This window comes from Oryctolagus cuniculus, chromosome 13 (assembly GCF_051225735.1).
Source record: "Oryctolagus cuniculus isolate XC-2025 breed Fujian yellow rabbit chromosome 13, ASM5122573v1, whole genome shotgun sequence".
Classification (NCBI taxonomy): domain Eukaryota; kingdom Metazoa; phylum Chordata; class Mammalia; order Lagomorpha; family Leporidae; genus Oryctolagus; species Oryctolagus cuniculus.
Window position 1 is genome coordinate 42,788,969 of NC_142879.1, and position 20,200 is coordinate 42,809,168.

Sequence of the window (20,200 nt, forward strand, 5' to 3'; positions counted from 1 at the left end):
TGTGCACACTGACACAACTTCCTTGGCATCAAAGTCTCTCAGAAGAATGCTTTGATATGAGCAGATTTTCTGCGGCAACAGAAAACATACTTGCATTTTTTTCCTCTCTCCGTTTCACAGCTCTGTCTCCCAGCCACTGGCAGAAGTCACCATTTCTTCAGCGAAGGAATGCTGCTTTCCAAATTCCTTTGGCAGAATCTCCTAGAGATTTGTTGTTCTGCTCCTTCTTAATTTAGAAACAATTCTCAAAGAAAAAAAACACCACAAACTAGTGAGGAGCAACCAACTCGGATCTGATTTTGCATTTCTCTCATGGCAAGTTTCATAGTTGCTCATCTATAACCAGTAAGATTGGACAAGATAACTGGGGGGGGGGGGAGGTGGGATGGGGGGCTGTAAACAAAAATATGTATATTGTTTTCTTACTCCAGGCAAGAAGCAAATGTGATACAAATTCAAGATTTTATTAAAATCATTTGTAAGTCAGATGAACATAAAGTCTCAGTGGTGAAGCAAAGCTCCTAACAAAGCATGCTCATGAGTTATGTGAATATACAGAATGAAGTGTGTTAACCGTGACATTTAAGAGGCCACGTGATTTTAATAATTCTTCAGACAATAAGCAACCTTGTGGCGTCTATTCAAGGCGCTGAAACCTGTGCCTCTGGAATCTGCAGCTGAATTAGACCTTTGTTCCCTGCCCATGGCACTTTAAAGAATAAATGGAAATGGTTTTAAGACTTCATAAAAATCTACCACCTACCCAAAGAATTTAAAAGGTAAGGTGGTAAGCACGAGAAAAGAGTGAAAAGAAAGAAAAATAAAAGCCACATACACATTGTACTTATTTGTGAGACAGAGCGAGAGGACAGAGGTGTAAAGGAGAGAGGCCGGAAGTCCTGTCCATGCCACGCTTTATTTGTTCTTGGCGGTCAGGGGTTTCCGGCTGATCTTTTTCGACTTGTCATTATTCTTCCTGGGAGGTTCTGGGTTTGCTTGCATGTGCCTGCCGTAGAGGCTGGAAAAAAAAAGAAAGAAGAAAAAACCATGAACCCTATTTTACTAATCTAAGGTAAGCTTCTATTGGTAGAGACCTCACCAACAGATGAAATCTCTAGAAATATTTAGGAAGCCAAGGAAAACCAAAAGTTCACAACTGTTTCCTCTGGATCATGTGCCATGTGTAACAATTTAAAACTCTTACACACACATACGTGCACACACGTGCTATCTGTGCCATGACATCCAATCATGGACAAGGCCCTTGGAATCTCACTCTTCCCAGGCTCCGTGTGAAAACAGCAAAGGGAGAGATTGGCAGGATTCTGAGAACCGGTCACATTCAGCCCAGCTGTGCCAGACCCAAGTTCAAAAGGCTGTGAGTGTTGAAGTCAACAATGGCAACTAGGTTGAACTGAGGAGACGGGAGTGTCGGTTTAGTGACAAGTGAGCCGCCTGCTTGGCCCGAAAGCCCCGAGGCTGGCTAATGTGACAAAGAGCAATGGTGGCCAAGTGCGCGCCGGCTGCTCGCGCGTGATTGATAGTGCAGGGATGGCGACCACACATCAATGCCACATTAATAAGTACCGCTGATTAAATGTTGACAAAGTGCCCTACAATTACAGTGGATGGCATTCATCGCAGAGCGGAGCCAGCTCCATGGCTGAGAAGATTTAACTGAACGGCAGACAGTAATTAATCGATAATTTATGAGTAATTCTGATTAAACTAAATTAAAAGCCACCCTAAAATAAATACAGCTCAAACTTCCCTCAGTGCTGTAACTGTGTCTACCGATGGAACAAGCGTTGACACCGCGACCGACCACGCTGTACGGAAGAGCCCTTAGCTCCGATGTCCACTCCAGGAATTAGACACCTTCTTCTGACGCTGGCATTTCACCAAACTGGTGGCCATGCACAGTGTGGTACTATTTAGCATCTACTGATCTCTTGATGACATCAACACTGGGCTGACAGGCTGAGGGGAGGGCCCGGCACGCAGAGACGCCCCACTGATGGCGTGGCTGGGAATCTGGACATTAACTAGGGTTTTGATGGGATCATACTGTGCTCCACTGTCTCCTGAGTCTCCTAAGTGTCTTCTTAGATGCAGCACAAGCAGATCCCAACAGTGCAGATGACAGAGGTCTCCGCTCTCACGCACTGTCAAGTCCAAGGCTGGGAGTCGGCAGGGGAATGACCCACAGGCCAGAGAATGTACATGCAGCCAGGGGCTGGGGATGCTCTTCGGGTAAGGGGGAGAGTCCTTCTCTCGAGTCAGAAAGGTGTCATATGCCCTAGACAGTTAACATTAGGGCCTGAATACTGGTTTTCAAACTCCTGTGGGAGTTAGGAGGTCAGAGGACTTTGTGTTAATGTAATGGACAAAAAGGCCTAACTGGCCGGTGCCGAGGCTCACTTGGCTAATCCTCCGCCTGCAGCACTGGCACACGGGGTTCTAGTCCCGGTCGGGGCACCGGATTCTGTCCCGGTTGCCCCTCTTCCAGGCCAGCTCTCTGCTGTGGCCCAGGAGTGCAGTGGAGGATGGCCCAAGTGCTTGGGCCCTGCACCCCATGGGAGATCAGGAGAAGCACCTGGCTCCTGGCTTCGGATCGGCGCAGCGTGCCAGCCGTTGTGGCCATTTGGGGGGTGAACCAACGGAAAAGGAAGACCTTTCTGTCTCTCTCTCTTACTGTCTAACTCTGCTTGTCAAAAAAAAAAAAAAAAAAAAGCGCCTAACTGTCTAGTTCTAATCCTTTTATAAAAGGACTTGCTACTCAAGAAAACACATCATTAAACCTACAAGGCCTCTTCTCCCCTATACTTTAACAAGCAACAACAGATCCCCCAGAAGATTAGGCCATGGGCATCTGGGGGCCCAGGATCCCAGGTAAGAACAATTGGTTTAGACAGGAGGCAAGTTCAGGGAGTCCAACTCTACCTCCAATTCCCAATGCAGCCCATGTCCTAATCCTTGGAACCTGTGAACATGTTACCCACTGTGGCAAAAGGGACTCTGCAGCTCTGAGTTAAAGATCTTGGCTGGGAAGGTTGTCCTGCATCATCCAGGTGGGCCTGGCCTTTGAACCTCATCCTCGGCATCTGTGCAGATATATCACATGGACAGAACAAATCCTGCGCCTAAGCAGACCCATCCGTTACATCCCCCACCTTCATCCATGGTGCTCTGAGGCATCCCTTTCCTCCCGAAAGTCCCTGCGCTTCTCTGCTTCCTAGGATGCAGTTTTACTCAAAGCCAAAGGCTTGATGCTCAGGGGCTCTACGCCGCAGCACGAGGTCCTCTGGGGGCATCTGGTCTCCAAAGTCCTCTCACCTGGCCCAGAGCAAAGGTCTGACTTTCTTCTGCGCATCCACACAGGCCCCTGTGGTCTCAGCAACTTCAGCATCTGAGTACACAGCTTTCTTAAATCCTCACATGTCTTTCCTGTTTTCCAACCTTTATCCTCCAATCAAAGCAAAAAGAATACAGGTTCTTATTCCCAGACAACATCGAACCTACGAAAACATCTACAGAGATGTCGCTCTACAGTTCATGAGCATGGAAACCCGCCAATGTCTACAGGCTAGGAGCAGGGTGCCAAGGATGCGAGGAGACTAGGGAAGGGGGAAGTGAGGGTTTGGTAAGGGCCTGCTACGTGTCCTGTCCTGAGCGAGTTAAAAGCCAAGGTGGGCACGGAGAGCTTCGCAGACTGGGTGCCCAGCTGGGCCCTGCCAGTGGGGATCTGAGGAAGTCATTCGGAGGGGGGTGAACAAGCTGCCTGACACTCAGCAGGACGGCTGGCTGCCAGGGGGGAGCCGGAATGTTGAAATAGTTGGTTTTCTGCCTTTTTAGAGTCACATCCCACGGTGGGTGCCTGGACTTCCCGGGGCCTCATCGTGAGTCGCTACAAAAGGCCAGACAGGGGACAGCAGCCCTGACCTGAGTGCTGAAGTCCTAGTTTTGATACACAGCAGCTGTGGGCTCTGGGCAAATGATGAGCAACTTTCACCTCCTCTGGCCCTCCTCCCGCTCCCTTCATCTTTCAAATCAAGGTGTCTTTTCCCTCACAGGCTGGTTCTGGGCGCTCAGTAAGTCCAGCACAACGGCAAGCCCGCGGGAAGGCCTAGCCAATGCCTGCTGGACACACAGGACTGATGCGGCAGTCAGAGTGATTACATAAAGATCACGATGTGATCACCTTACTTTAGGAGTTTTTCCTCTGAAAACTCACATGGCACTTCCTATCAATGCTAAATCCCCGAACTCCCCTGGAAGCAAGGTTTCATCCCCTTTGAAGGAAACAACTAAGGCAGAGCGAAACGCACTGCCCCACTTCCTTGGTGAGTCACTGGCAGGGCTGGCTGACACCGCGTCCGCAGCGCCATCCGCCACCTCCTCCAGCTGTGTGGGCAGATGACAGTGCCATCCTAAGCAGCCAGGGCTGTGGCAGGGCAGTAGCAGCTGGCATCTCAAAGTCTACAGTCCTGTATTCCATTTCTGGTTGCTTCTACCAGTCTTTGGCCATGGGGCCTCCATTTTTAAAAGTATGGTAGGGCCAGCGCTGTGGCACAGTGGGCCAAAGCCCCAACCTGCAGCGCCCACATCCCATAAGGGCACTGGATCGAGTCCCAGCTGTTCCTCTTCTGATCCAGTTCTCTGCAATGGTCTGCAAAATCTGTAGAAGATGGCTCAAGTCCTTGGGCTCCTGCACCCACATGAGAGACCCACAAGAAGCTCCTGGCTCCTGGCTTCAGATCGGTTCAGCTCTGGCTGCTGCAGCCATTTGGGAAGTAAACCAGCAGATGGAAGACCTCTCTCTCTCACCCTTTCTCTGTAACTCTGTTTTCTCAAATAAATAAAACAAATCTTAAAAAAAAAAAAAAAGAAAAAAATAAAGTCATTATGGTAGACAGACCAATGGACTCCACGGTAGCTACTACCTGCGTGGCAAAAGGCCCCAGCAGTTGTGATTAAGAACCTTGAGCCGGCGCTGTGGCTCACTAGGCTAATCCTCAGCCTGTGGCACCGGCACACTGGGTTCTAGTCCTGGTGGGGGCGCTGGATTCTGTCCGGTTGCTCCTCTTCCAGTCCAGCTCTCTGCTGTGGCCCAGGAGTGCAGTGGAGGATGGCCCAAGTGCTTGGGCCCTGCACCTGCATGGGAGACCAGGAGAAAGCACCTGGCTACTGGCTTTGGATCAGCACGATACACCGGCCGCAGTGCGCTGGCTGCGGCGGCCATTGGAGGGTGAACAAACGGCAAAGGAAGACCTTTCTCTCTGTCTCTCTCTCTCACTGTCCACTCTGCCTGTCAAAAATAAAAAAATAAATAAAAAAAAAGAACCTTGAGCTGGGAAGGCATTCCCAGATGACCCAGTGGGCTCAGAGGTATCAAAAGCATTTTCATAAACGAGAGGCAGAGGTCGGAGTGAGAGAGAGAGGTGAGGAGCCTATGCTGCTGGTTCTGAAGCTGGCGCAAGGGCCACCCATCAGGGAGACAGGAGGCCTCGGGAAGCCACAAAGGCTGGGAAGTGACAGATGTGGCCCCCTAGACACTGAACTCAGGACTTCTGGCCGCTGCTGCTGGGAGATACGTGATCTGCTTTGTGTCCGTCCCTGCTAGGGTTTAGGGGTCAGTTTGGATGTTGAATGTTCCCAGAAGCCCATGTGTTGAAGGCCTGGTCTCCAGGGTGGTGCTGTTGGGAAGTGGTAGGAACCACAGGAGGTGGGGCTCAGTGCAAAATCCTAGGGTCCGTGGGGGGGGGGGTGTGCCTTTGGAAGGCAGTTCTTGCTGCGGTGTTTGGATTAAAGCTGGAGTTTGGGTCCAATTTCTTTGGGCTTCCTGGCCGGCTGTGCAATTCTTCCTTTGTACCTGCTCTGCCACTGACACCTGCCATCCTCACCAGATCCCAAACCAATGGGGCTGCCTGATCTTGTACTTGAACCTCCTAAACTCTTGGCTAAATAAATAACCCTTTTCACTTCACTTTTTTTTAAAAAGATTTATTTAATTGAAAGTCACAGTTACACACACAGAGAGAAGGAGAGGCAGAGAGAGAGGTCTTCCATGCGCTGGTTCACTCCCCAATTGGCCGCAATGGCAGGAGTTGTGCCGATCCGAAGCCAGGAGGCAGGAGATTCTTCTGGGTCTTCCACACAAGAGCAGGGACCCAAGGACTTGGGCCATCTTCCACTGTTTTCTCAGGCCATAGCAGAGCTAGATCAGAAGTGGAGCAGCCAGATCTTGAACCACCACCCTTATGGGATGCTGGCAGTGCAGGCGGCGGCTTTACCCACTACACCACAGTGCTGGCCCCGCCCTTTTCACTTTATAAAGTTAGCTGTCTCAGGTGTTTCGTTGTAGTCACGAAAAGCTAATATGGTCACTGAGTTGGTGGTAACTTGTGACAGTGGCAACAGAGAACCAAGACAGAACAGTGAATGTCTCTGGGCCTGAGCAGGCAGCCCAAAAAGTGCACGTGGCTTCATTCCAGAAGGAAACACAAGAAAACCCAAACCCCAGACAGTTTCTGGAGTAGCAGTGCACTGAGAGGCAAGAAAAGTAAAGTGCCCTCAGGAAGAAAGGGTGTTGTTTCTACTAGAATGAGCCAAACACAGGCAGGCATCAGGTCCCCTCTCCACTGTAACTGCACTGATGGTCCCTGGCTTTAACTTTTGGAAGGGACAGGCAGGGAGAGGTCAGTGCCACTGGAAGTTTTTTGCTTGCAGCTGCCAAGAGAAGAGGACACGCTATGCCACACAGGGCCACAAGGGGAAGCACCAGGGTCAGGCGGGAGGCCCAAGGGAGGAAGGAAGAGGCAGTAAGGTAAGAGTCCTTACTGCGGTTTCCTGGGGACGGAGTGGGCAAAACCATTGGGCAAGTCTGAACTGGTTTAGGACTGGAATAACTTTGGCAGGCCTCGGGCTGCAGGTGAGATGTCCTGGGGTGATTTAGGGCAGGGGAAAATCCAGTTAGTGTTCAGGGAGGCAGCTGAAGACAGGGGCTTTGCACTGACTGCTTAGCACATCAGAGGTGCTCAAGGGCAAGGCATTTGCTATCTTTCCTGGGGCTCCCGCTAGCCAGCCCCAGGAGGCCAGCAGGTCCCAGAATTCAGAGCAGCCTCAAGTAGAGAGAATGAAAAACAAGATGAACACAGCCCCTGAGAGGGGTCTGTGTTCTCCTGGCTGCCCAAAGCCCTCCCCTCCTGACTTGCACACAAGCCCCACAGGGCTGGGTGAATCCAACCTCTTCTGCTCAGCCTGCTCCTTCCCACCTCCCACACCTGGGAAAATCCCAACCTTTGCTGTCACTTCCTGCCAGCACGTTCCATCTGTGCCACCACTGCTGCAGTTCTCTGCTCAGTGCCACCTGCCCTGGGGATTCCTGGAAATGGTCCATGGGTTCCACACTCATCTTGATTGTCCCTGAAAATTACCCCTAACTTGCCACAGGCTAATGCCCTCATCTGTAAAGTGAGGATGACAATTGCCAGCTACCTTGGAGGGCTTAGGGGAATACTAAGTGAGACGCGGAGGCAATCTTGTCTCCAGGGGCACACAGCAGGTGTGCAGGATGGCGGCTGCTAACACAGCTCCAGGCCTCAGGCTACCCGGGCAGTTCCTCCCATTTCCCACCCACTGCCACCATGCCTGGAGTGCAGCCCGAGACCTGCATGGTCACCCTGTGCCACTGGGGCTGATTCCCTTGAGCTTTGCCAGCTGACAGAAGCAGGGCTCCAAGTCACCCCGAGGCTGCAGGTACCAGCAGGCAAAATGCTCAGAAAGTGGAGGGGACCCTCTGGCACTGAATCCTAGAAAATTTTCTCCCCAGAAATCGGAGGCTTGTAGAGGATAATTGGGAGATGATTAAGGAGGGGGAAAAACCAACAAGGAGCACTCTAAGTGCCAGGCAAGGATGCATTCCTCTCGGGAGTCTGATGAACAGGCTCGCGTCGCTAGAGAACACTGCAAAGGCACAGGGCCCACGGAGGCTCTCAGCTGTGGGAGATGAGTGAAGCAGCTGTGCTGGGCTTGTGAGTGCTCTCCATCCTCATTTGTGAAGCCCAAAGGTGAAAGTGGGAGTGAGCGCCGCCCTGAGCATTGCTGGTGGCATCATTATGGAGCGATTCTGTGGACTGCCCAGGCCACCAGGCTGGCCATTTCAGAGAAGTGCTGAGAAAGCAGCCAGCTGCCTGACCACTTTAAACTCTGTGCCGCAGAACACTACTGCCTCTTGACATCCAAGATTGTGCAGCAAAGAACCCAGCCTGCTATAATCAGAATCCATTTTACAAATACACAAAGGTACTTCTCAATCTTCATGGAAAAATGGATTATTAAAACAATAAATAAACTTATCTAAGTTTATTTAGGTGCAAAAACTTTTTGAAAGCCATGTGTAATTTTTAAATCTATGTATTTTTCATGACTGCTTTGAAGACCCTTTGTATTAAGCAGTATGAAATGCACGGTTTCCTATTACTGACACACTGGCTTTATTTAATATGGGAACCTTTGCTTTTGGAAAAGTCCACGAGTCTAGCTGCTTCAGCTGGACCTGACAGTCTGGAGCTGACCCTTGCACCCTGTCACCACTGTGGCAGTGAGGACCACTGGCGGCCAGCCCATTTCTTCCTCCCCTGGCTATAAGGCACTGCCTGGTTCTTGGTCTCTGGACACTTCTCCAGTCCTGTGTCTGTGCTTTCATCTCCTTGTATCCTCTTCCCTAGGAAGATCACCTAATTTCATGGCTTCAACAATGATCTCAGAGCAAGTAGCCCTCTAAGTCACCACCTCTTCAGCCCACTTGGATACTCAGTGATGAAACCCAACAAAGCAGATGACCATCCCCTCTTCCGACTCCCAGAAGTCTGCCTTACCAGGTCTCCAAACTGCCAGGATCAAATGCTGAAGTCAATTTGACTTCTCCCTCTTTTTTGATTGCTACATTGGGTTTGATAAAGCTTTCCTCTTTAGTAGAAATTCTTTGCCTGCGACCCTGGTCATTTCTGAAACTAAGCAAAGTCCAATGTGTATGTCCCAGCAGAAAGGGCCTTAGCTTTCATCAGCTATCATAACTCAGGGGGTTAACTGGATGTTTTAGAGGAATGAGCTCATTCTTATATCCATCATCCTCTTTCTTCTTTCTTTCTTCTACCCCAATGTAGGCCTCTGTCACCATGGCCATCAGATGATGTAATGGTTTCCTTCTTGTTGCCCCTCATGCAGTACCTTCCCTTTTCCAAGTGTCTTACAGATAACTGACAGAACCACCTCTCCTTGGCGGAGGCACGGAAACCAACACTCGCCGTCCCCTGGACTGAGTACCCAGCACAGAACCTGGCACAGAGCAGCCACTTGGGACCTAACTTACCTACCTTCATCTCCCTGTGTAGTAACAGGCACACGTATAGTAAGACTGGTCTGCGCTCAGGTATTGTGCAGCGTAGGAAAAATGGATGCAGAGTGAACTCTGCCACCTGTTAGCGGAGTATCCTCAGATTTCGATGCCTGTCTAGAACATGGGAGCATCAGCACACTACTGACCTCATGGGGACAGTGGCAGCCAGGCTGGCGTGGGCTCACTGAAGTGCTTTGAAAAACAACATGGGGCTGAACCAGTCAGAGACCTGGGATTAGCCTGTCCTGCCAGCCAGCATTCCTTTAAGTCTCTACGGTTTTTCTTGCTGCTCTGTGTTATTGCTGTCTGGAAAGTCTGCTTGAGTTCTCTCTGCAGCTCGGACCTCACTCATATACTGGGGCCCTGAGGCCATCCCAGCTGCCCCCTTAGCCCACCTCTTTCCTGCCTTCATGGTATCAGGATTTCACCGCCAGATCTGCCAGCAGAGTGCCTCGGCAATGACACAATATTCACAATATGGCTGCTGTTCAGTGGCTGGCCGCTGTCACAACAACCCAGTGAGGAAACCTGAGTTTCAGCAAACTTTGGGCTCATATTTAACTCATGTGATTACTCCAAAGCAGAAAGTCTTTTTACAAAATGTTCATTAAAATTAATTTATTATTTATTTATCGGATTTATTTGAGAGGGAGTGGAAGGAGGAGAAATCTCTCATGTTCTGGTTCATCCCCCAAATGTCCACAACAGTTGAGGCTGAGCCAGTTGAAAGCCAAGAGCTGGGAACTCAATCCAGGCCTCCCATGTGGGTGGTAGAGACCCAACTACTTGAGCAATCACGTGCTGCCTCCCGAGGTACACATTAGGAAGCTGGAATCAGAGTAAAGCTAGGATCTGAATGCAGACACTCCTATATAAGATATGGGTATCCCAGGTGGCACCAACATTGAAGCAAATATGCCTGCCCCAAAGTTCAAAACCTTAAAGCACAAAGTTACATTGTCTTTCATTTTTTGGATTTCTCAATCTTGTTTTCTTTTTTTTTTTTTTTTTTGACAGGCAGAGTGGACAGTGAGAGAGAGAGAGACAGAGAGAGAAAGGTCTTCCTTTGCCGTTGGTTCACCCTCCAATGGCCGCCGCTGCAGCCGGCGCACCGCGCTGATCCTGGCAGGAGCCAGGAGCCAGGTGCTTTTCCTGGTCTCCCATGGGGTGCAGGGCCCAAGCACCTGGGCCATCCTCCACTGCACTCCCTGGCCATAGAGTACTGTTTTCTTGAAGGTGGGGACCACAGACTTAACTTCTTTTGTATCCCATATATTCCGGGCACTGGTGGAAACACATTGTGTGCTATGTAAATATTGTGTTTCGGAATGCCAGGTATATGAGAGGTACAATATGCTGTTCTTAAGTCATTTGCTCATGTCATATGCCTCCCTACTGTTGTTTTGGGTGTTTCCATGGCAAGTCCTCATACCAACCAAGAAAAGAACCAATTTAAAAATCTAAGTAGATGGCCAGTAAAAATAATGGTAAGAAATAATTTTGCCTTAATCTGTAATCTTAGGGTAGGATCCTAAATTTAAAATCTCCATGAGTAAATCTGTGGACAAAGTGTGAATCCTAGTTTATTAATAAGCATTTGCAATAGCTTTATTTATCCTATATAGCAGCTATGAGGAGTTGGTGACAGAACCTTAGGATATAAATAAATTGCTGAGTCTTAAAGAAAAAAATTAGCAGTTACCCTGTTAGTTTGAGAAGTCTCATTAATTCAAAAGGCCGTGATTTTTTTTTATCAAATCCCTGTAGGACGGTTCCACACAATTTACTAACAGGTCTGTCATATCTTTCTCCACTCTGATCTTCACTGCTCTCTGATCCCTATGTGGTGCGAACACAAATACACACATATGTGTGTAAACATCATCCACATAACTGGCCAAACGGAATGTGTAGCTGGTGGAACACACACATCAAGCTATCAAGAAATATAATATAAAATATAAGACAGTTCAAAAATACACCCTACATTCTAGACTCCATATCTGCCCCACTGGAGGGGAGAGATGAGAATTCTGGCAGCGCCAAACTAACAATATCTAGCACAAAAGATGCTCATTAAACTTCATCATCCTGTCTACTCTAATGATGCTTTTACTTAATAAAAATTCCCCGAGCAGTTGCGAGGATATTAGCCAAGGTCTTTGGTTATGTATCAGAGGCCTCGGCTGTCACCAGCAAGCATGCAGTTCAGGAGGTAGGGTCCCGGGGGACGGAGCCAATTCAGCGTTCACAGAATACATGCAGAAAGAAATCAATAACTGCAACCTGCTTCCCTGCTTAAGCATTTAAGAAAATAGGTAATCCTTTTAAATTAAACTGCAAAGTGCTAAATGTTGCAATTTCCAGAAGAAAGTCAAAGGCAAAAGGAAGTAAGTCCAAGGGCACTGGTCAGTTGACCAAACAAACTACTTCTTTGAGAGACGTTAGACCAGGAGTGAAGATTTTTTCATGAAAACAATGAAGCAGTTTAGTACTTGGCACATACAGATTAAAGAGGCACCTGACTGTATGTGTCTGTAACACACACAGATTCACAAGTCTGCTCATAAACAACAAGCCATGAATTAATCTCTTTGGGCAATTTACCCCTTTCACAAATCATTCCTAAGAACTATTGCTATGAAAATATACTAACTTGACTCTAGCTCACAAAAGCTAAACAGTAATTATCTGAAAGACCTCTTAACATAGATAGTTTCACGCTAATACTATATAATCACAAGCTACTGCTTTTATCCATTAATTTAACCCACTTTAAATTGCAGCCAATACACAATTGGCTGACGGGATTTCTACAGCTGTTGTTAAGAGTGAGGCAGGGGGCCAGTGCTGTGGTGTAGCGGGTAAAGTTGTCTCCTGCAGTGCCGGCATCACATATGGGCGCTGGTTTAAGTCCCAGCTGCTCTACTTTCGATCCCGCTCTCTGTCTGGGAAAGCAGTAGAAGATGGCCCAAGTTCTTGGGCTCCTGCACTTGCATGGGAGACCTGGAAGAAGCTCCTGGCTTCAGATGGGGACAGCTCTGGCTGTTGCGGCCAGTTGGGGAGTGAACTAGCAGATGGAACTTTCTCTCTCTCTCTGCCTCTGCTTCTCTGTAACACTGACTTTCAAGTAAATAAATAAATCTTTATAAAAGAGTGAGGCAGGACCCACAAATTTGAATTTAAGGAAATAACTTGGTCCTCTGTGTATTAAAAGATAAAATCAGCACCAAAATAATCAAAGCAGAGACAGGAAAAGTCACCCCAAATAACACCAGAGTAGCCCCCAGGCCAGTGAGACTCAACTGTAACCAGACCACAGGTATTCACAAAGCTGAAGACAATCTGTCCCTCAGAAGTGCACTGGCCAGCAACACAGACAGCAGGGATAGAGCAGGCAGGGCACACCTGAGCACTGTGCAGAGCCAGGCAGTGGAGACCAACAGGAGGTGAGGCCTGTGCCTGTGCACACCCTAGCAGGACTGTCTTGGCAAGGAAGCAGAACCAAGCACTACCCCCACCCTCATCTACCAGGCCAGTTCCCCCACCCTCCTGCACTACTGCTCTCCATGTTCTGATCCCAGGCGGGCCCACTCTGTGTCTTCAACACTCCCTCCGCCTGGAATGCTTCTCCCTAGGTCTCTCTGATGTATCAGTGATGACCAACCCCATTTTACAGGTAGAGAAACAGAGGTACAGTAAGGGATGCAGGCACTCGGACTCCAGAGTTGGGTTATGCTGTCCTGGTGTCAGTGTCATCGAGACTCACAACTCAGCCTTCAGCCTGTCATCACCCTGGTGACATCACTGGCCCACACAGGAGCATGTATCTTGAGAGGCAGTGAGACAAACAGGTCTTGGGTCTTAGCTCAAACTGTGGGGGATGACAAGTCCTTTCTTTTCTGCTTTCTTTAATCTGGGAGGAAGCAAGCCATGTATGCTGGTGTCCTCTCAGGGCATGCTGTAGACAGCCCACCTGGGGGAGAAACTAGCACAGACAAAAGGGAACCGAAAGACAGAGACTGAGTCCAATGACACTGTTTGGGTCCCTCTATCATGCCATGCCTGAAGTCCACTAGCTCGCTGGATTTGTTTTAGGTTAAAATCATCAAATGCCACCTCCCTCCCCACTTTAGGCTTTTTATTTGTTGCCACAAAAGGACTGCTGAGTCTGCTCAGTACCTCATCACTCTGGTCCACGTGAGTTCCCAAGCGAGGGCCTCCTGGCCCACACCCTCTCCCCTAACCACATTTACTCCCTTCACGTCACTGTCTCAGTATACTTACTCTGTTCCATCACTGTTTCCTGCCTCCTCTGATACAATGCCTCCCAGAGAACAGAAACTGTTTTTTAAGTGTACTTTGTGGCTGGGAAGCCGTATGCACACTATAAATGTTTGTTGACTGACTGAATGAAAGCACGTACCACTGTACTTACTAAGATGGACTGAAATTATCCAAATATTATCCAAATATGAGATTATAACTGTCGCGCAATGCCTAATGGACTGAATGAGCCAGGAGCATTTCCTGACGTCCTGGGTTGCACGCCCAGCAGTCACTCCATGGGCCTCCCATTTAGAGCTGTCCACAGGTGATCCATGCTGTGCAGCCCAACACCAGCATTCCAGGCTTTGGGACAGATGTCTTCTGTCCTCCAATTCTGGTTCCGATGTCACTTTGTTTCCCTTAGTTTCCTGCTGGGCTCCTGAGGCTGCAAGCCTGAAAGTGACAGGTGTGCGGTGCATGTGTTACGGCACCACGGTGTGAGGCCTCTTGGGTGCTAGGTCACATCTTCCTGTGGAGGGTCTCCTTCACAGCCCAGGGGCCAGGAGTGTCCACTGAACTCCTTCCAGGTACAGTGGGCTTCTACGGACTATTAATCATGTCAGACATAGGTAAGAACTAAAGATGGTAGTTGTTTATAAGAGAATTCTGTTAAAATGGACGTTATAAAAGCTGTGTCACCAGCCAGCGCCGCGGCTCACTAAGCTAATCCTCTGCCTGTGGGGCCGGCACACCGGGTTCTAGTCCCGGTTGAGGCACTGGATTCTGTCCTGGTTGCTCCTCTTCCAGGCCAGCTCTCTGCTGTGGCCCGGGAGTGCAGTGGAGGATGGGCCAAGTGCTTGGGCCCTGAACCCCATGGGAGACCAGGAGAAGCACCTGGCTCTTGCCTTCGGATCAGTGCGGTGCGCCGGCCGCAGGGGCCACTTGGGGAGTGAACCAACGGAAAAAGGAAGACCTTTCTGTCTGTCTGTCTCTCTCTCTCACGGTCTAACTCTTCCCCCTCTCCCCACACACACAAGTTTTGGAAAATAAACTAAAAATAAGAACCAAGTTAAGAAGAAAGCAGAGAGGGTCTTTCTGGCCACATGTGCTTCCTTCAGGAGTGGCTAAGAGTTGTTCATGATCTCTGAAGTTATCAAGAATTGGCTGCAACAGCAAAACTCATGTAGCACTCGCCACACGCCAATGCCTTACTCTGGAGGTTTCTAGATATCAGCTCATTTAAGCCTCAAGCACCAGCATATGAGGCCCTGAAGGGCAAACATATGTCCTGTGGCTCCAGACATAAATGATACAACATATCTAGTGTCACACAGCCAGGAGACTAACGTCTGAAAAGAGGGGCCTTTGCCGCTTCACTCTTTCTTTTATTTTTAAGATAGAGGCAAATGGCGAAAGCATATAGAGAGGTATCTCTGAGATTCGTGGTGGTCATCACCCTCCCCTTCCACCTCCTTGTGGCTAACAACTGAACCCTCTGTTGTCGGGGCTATCCCTTCCTGTCAGTTTTGCTCAGTCCAAGTGATCCGATGATTAGACCACAGCAGGTGACATATGGCCTTGTCCTTGGGAAGCTGGGCATCACATTAAATATAACTACCTATAAGCCTGCAGGTTTCAGAGTGCAGTAGCAACAGTATTGAAGTTGGATGCAGAAGGCTTTGGAATTAGTCCACTAACTGGGTGTCTCTGCTTCCCTAAATGGAAAGTGGGGCATTTGGCCTTAAATGGGGGTGGGGTGGCGATTATCTAGTCTGTGAGCTGCCACTCCCCTCTTCTCATTGATGACAGACATCACCCAGTGATTGGGTGCCCTACTGGACTGCACCCAGAACCCAGTGAGACAGAGCACTGCAGACAGTGGCTTCAACCTGGGCAGGGATGGGCATCTTAATGGAACCTACACACTTGAAATATGAAACCTGTATAAGCATGTACCTTGTGTCATTTAATCCTTAAGCAAATAACATTAAGTAAGACTTGGCATCTCTAAGTTTCCTTCTGTGCTCTGGTTATACTATGGCATGATGCCTGAGCTTTTAGACAGCCTTGCATTCCTTCCCCTCCTCCACTGTCCAAGGGGTGAAACACCTTTCACTCACAAATATGGCAAGATATGAAAAAACACCTGGGGTAAGTGTTTAGTCTAGTGGTTAAGATGCCAGTAAAGACATCTGTGTCTCATATTGGAGTGCCTGGGTTCAATTTCTAGCTGGCTCCTGACTCCAGATTCCTGATAATGCAAACCCTGGGAGGCAGCAGGTGATGGCTCAAGTAATTTGGCTCCTGCTATCCACATGGGAGAGATTTACTAAGTTTCTGGCTCCTGGCTTTGGCCTTGGCATAGACTCTACTGGCCATTGTGGGCATCTGGGGAGTGAACCAGCATATGGAAACTCACCTGTCTTTCAAAGATCTACATTTTTAAAACTTAACACACAATTATTCTTAGGTGTTTAAATTTAACTGAAAAGTGATCTCTGTTAAGTGTAAGAGTGGGAATAAGAGAGGGAGGAGATGTACAATTTAGGACATGCTCAAGCTGACTTGCCCCAAATGGTGGAGTTAGAAATGTGCCAGGAGATTCCAATACAATCCCATCAAGGTTGCATGAACAATGCCATCTCACTAGTCAAAGTGATCAATTTCAGGTCATAATTGATCATACTGATATGTCTAAGATTCAAAGGGATCACATAAACAAGACTAGTGTCTGAAAATACTAACTGATAGAATAAAAAAGGGAGAGAACAATCCAACATGGGAAGCGGGATACACAGGAGACTCATAGAACGGCAGATGTCCTAAACAGCATTCTGGCCTCAGAATCAGCCCTTAAGGCATTCGGATCTGGCTGAAGAGCCCATGAGAGTATTTTAGGCATGGAAAGCCAAGACACTCTGGCAAAAACAAACAAACAAACAAAACAACAACAACGACAACAACAACTAAATGAAAGATCTCTGTGAGTGAGATCCCAGTGGAAAGAATGGGCCATCAAAGAAGGAGGTACCTTTCTCTGAAGGGAGGAGAGAACTTCCACTTTGACTATGACCTTGTCAAAATAAGATCGAAGTCAGCGAACTCAAAAGGCTTCCATAGCCTTGGCAACTCATGACTAGAGCCTAGGGAGATTACTGACGCCTTAAAGAAGAGTGTCAATTTGTTAAGTCAACAACAGGAGTCACTGTGCACTTACTCCTCATGTAGGATCTCTGTCCTTAATGTGTTGTTCAATGTGAATTAATGCTATAACTAGTACTCAAACAGTATTTTACACTTTATGTTCTGTGTGGGTGCAAACTGATGAAATCTTTACTTAATATATACTAAATTGATCTTCTGTATATAAAGAGAATTGAAAATGAATCTTGATGTGAATGGAAATGGAGAGGGAGTGGGAGATGGGAGGGTTGCAGGTGGGGGGGGGGAAGCCATTGTAATCCATAAACTGTACTTTGGAAATTTATATTTACTAAATAAAAGTTAAAAAAATTAAATCATCTGTAGGTTAGCCATCATCAAAACATATTAAACTGAAATATTACTAAATATTAAAAAAAAAAAACCTTAGGGACTGGGGCCGGCACTGTGGTGTAGCAGGTAAAGCCACTGCCTGCAGTGCCGGCATCCCTAATGGGTACCAGTTCGAGTCCCAGCTGTTCCACTTCCAATCCAGCTCTCTACTATAGCCTTGGAAAGCAGTAGAAGATGGCCCAAGTCCTTGGGACCCTGCACCCATGTGGGAGACCCGGAGTAAGCTCCTGGCTCCTGGCTTCAGATTGGCGCAGCTCTGGCCATTGCAGCCAACTGGGGAGTGAACCACTGGATGGAAGACCTCTCTTTCTCTCTCCCTCTCTCTGCCTCCCCTTCTCTCTCTGTGTAACTCCAACTTTCAAATAAATAAATAAATCTTTAAAAAAAAAAAAACCCCTTAGGATTCAAAACCAGAATGTATTCAGCTACTTATTAACCACAAGGTGCTTTATCCACCAGGCTCTCTCCAGATGGACTTCAGAAAACCTGCAGGTAAACAGTACCTGGTACCTTTTGTCATTTCCCTAGCAAGGTGGAATTCCCTCACGCAAGCTATGCTTGTCATAGTGGCAAACACCATCCCTGAAACATGGCGTTATCAAGTTGATCTGTGCTTTCCCTCCATTCCAGATCCCAAATTTTGAACTAAAAGGCAGTGATAAAGAAAGATTGGCAGCAGGGGAGGAGCCCAGCTTTTGGAAGGCCTGGGGATGAGTTGGTGTGGGGAAAGACACAAAGTGTATCCGGGAACAAGTCAACATTTGTCAAACGAACAGTGGAGAAGACATAGATGGGAGTCAGTCATGGACTAACTCTTGGATTTCACCCTTCTTTAAGTTTTCACCTTCTTGAGTTTTATGGGGGGAAAAAGAACGGAAAGTTTAAAGTCTGAAAAATATTTTTAGTTATGATATATTCAGAACAGTTAATACTTGTCAACCGCTTCCTCCTAAGTTTTACTAATCAGATCTTTAATATTTTCAGAGATATTTATAGTCTTCAAGTACAAATAGGTTAAAAGCTAAGATGTCTGTGGCTTAAATTTGACGTATAAGGAGATCTTCGAGGAGTGGGTATTTGGCCTAGTGGTTAAGATACCGGTTAAGATGCTTGTGTCCCCTATCAGAGCACCTGCCATTGATAAGGGGCTCTGCCTCTAGCTCTGGCTCCTGACTCCAATTTCCTGCTAATGCCGATTCTGGGAGGCAAGAAGTGGGGCCTCAAATGACTGGGTTCCTGCCACTCACAAGAAAATCTGGATTGAGTTCCAACCTCTTGTCTCCAAGCTGCAGCCTAACTCTGGTCATTGCAGGCATCTGGGAAATGAACCAGTGGACAGGAACTCTCTCTCTCTCTCCCTTTCCCTCCTTCCCACCCCTGCCTCTCCAAAAAAGAGGAGGGCCTGACTTCCTCTGGACTCAAGTTTCAATTGCTGGATGCCCCCAAGAGGCAAAACTGTAGCTGTGGGTGGGGAGGGAAGAGCTGAAGCTTGTCAAAACAACCCCTGTCATCCAAGAATTCCAGTGTTTCATCAGAGTCTCACCCACAAAACACCCCTGGAAGGTGTTAGAGCATTTTCAATACAGATGGCGAACGTGAGGTGGAAGTAAAAGTGTGAGGTGCAGATGCCAGGGGAGCAGCTCCTGGGCCCAATGCAACACCGTGGATGGGAGACCCAAAGGAAAGGGCGCACAACACAGATGGTCTGACTTAGGGTGGTTCCACTTTGGATTTTTCAGCTTTACAATGGTGCAAAAGCAATACTCATTCAGTAGAAACTGTACTTTGAATTTTAAATTTGGATCTATTCCTGGGATAGCAATGTGCCGTACAATCCTCTCTCGTGATCACTTGGCTCGGAGTCAGCCCAGTGAGATCCAAGAGGGAAACAAATGATGCTCTAAAGTGTACTACACTGCCAGCGATTCATGGATACAGGTACAGGTGGATCCTCAATCTTCCGGGGGATGGCCGGAACCCCCACCACACCCCAGGTTGCCAGAATCTGTGGATGCTCTGATCCTGTAAGTCAGCCCTCTGTATCTGTGGCTGACTGTATTTAATAAATTACAAGAAATATTCCACACTTTATTGTAGAACAGGCTTTGGGTCAGATGGTTTTGCTTAACTGTACGCTAATGGAAGTGATCTGAGAATGTGTAGGATAGGCTAGGTTAGGCTATGATGCTCAGTAGGTTTGGTGTTTTAGATGCATTTTCATCTCAGGGTATTTTTAACTTACGATGGGCTTACTGGGACACCACACCATTGTATGTCAAACAGCATGTGTAGTTATTTTTGACTATCAACAAACCATGTTTGATAACAGCTTCCTTCAATTGACCTGACAATATCCTCATCAAAAATATTCTTCACTGAATAAGTATTATCCAAGATGATTTGCACCCAAGATATTTTCCCTTGAGGGGTAAAGCAAGAATTTTTTTAGTTAGTAATATCTATTACACTGAATACCCAGAGTGAGTTAACTTTCCCCCCATAAGTATTTAAAGAAGTTATTTTAAAAAATCTTATTTTTGAACACATACTTCCAATTTGTAGAGACATATTCCATATGTCACACATCTCTATAGAATAGCACTGTCCAAAATATAATAAACCACAAATGTAGCTTTACATTTTCTAGTGGCCACATTCAAAAAGTAAAAAGAAACAGATGAGATTAATTACATAATTTACTTAAGCAAATATACCCAGAATATTATCATTTCAACATGTATCCAATCTAAAATTAATCATCTATGATCTCATTAAATCAAAAAGTGATTCAGAAAATTTATCATAAACATGTTTTGTTGTTGTTGCTGTGTCTTTGAACTGTGGTGAGAATTTTACACTTACTTCCCATCTCAACCAGACAAGAGTTCAAGAGCTGCGTGCAGTCAGCAGCCACAGCACTGCAGAGTACAGACAATCCAAACGTGGTGCAACTGAGCTGTCCTCTTAGATGCAAGG

General features: G+C 47.5%; 1 protein-coding gene across 1 annotated transcript in view; it reads right to left on the reverse strand.

The window, feature by feature from the left end:
• Positions 1-443: 443 nt before the first annotated feature.
• RSU1 (Ras suppressor protein 1) overlaps positions 444-20,200 on the reverse strand; it is a 212,002-nt gene continuing 192,245 nt past the window's right edge. The window contains exon 9 of the mRNA XM_002717423.6: positions 444-1,018. Coding sequence (XP_002717469.1) covers positions 916-1,018 — 103 coding nt within the window. The 3' untranslated portion in view covers positions 444-915. The remainder of the gene's footprint in view (positions 1,019-20,200) is intronic.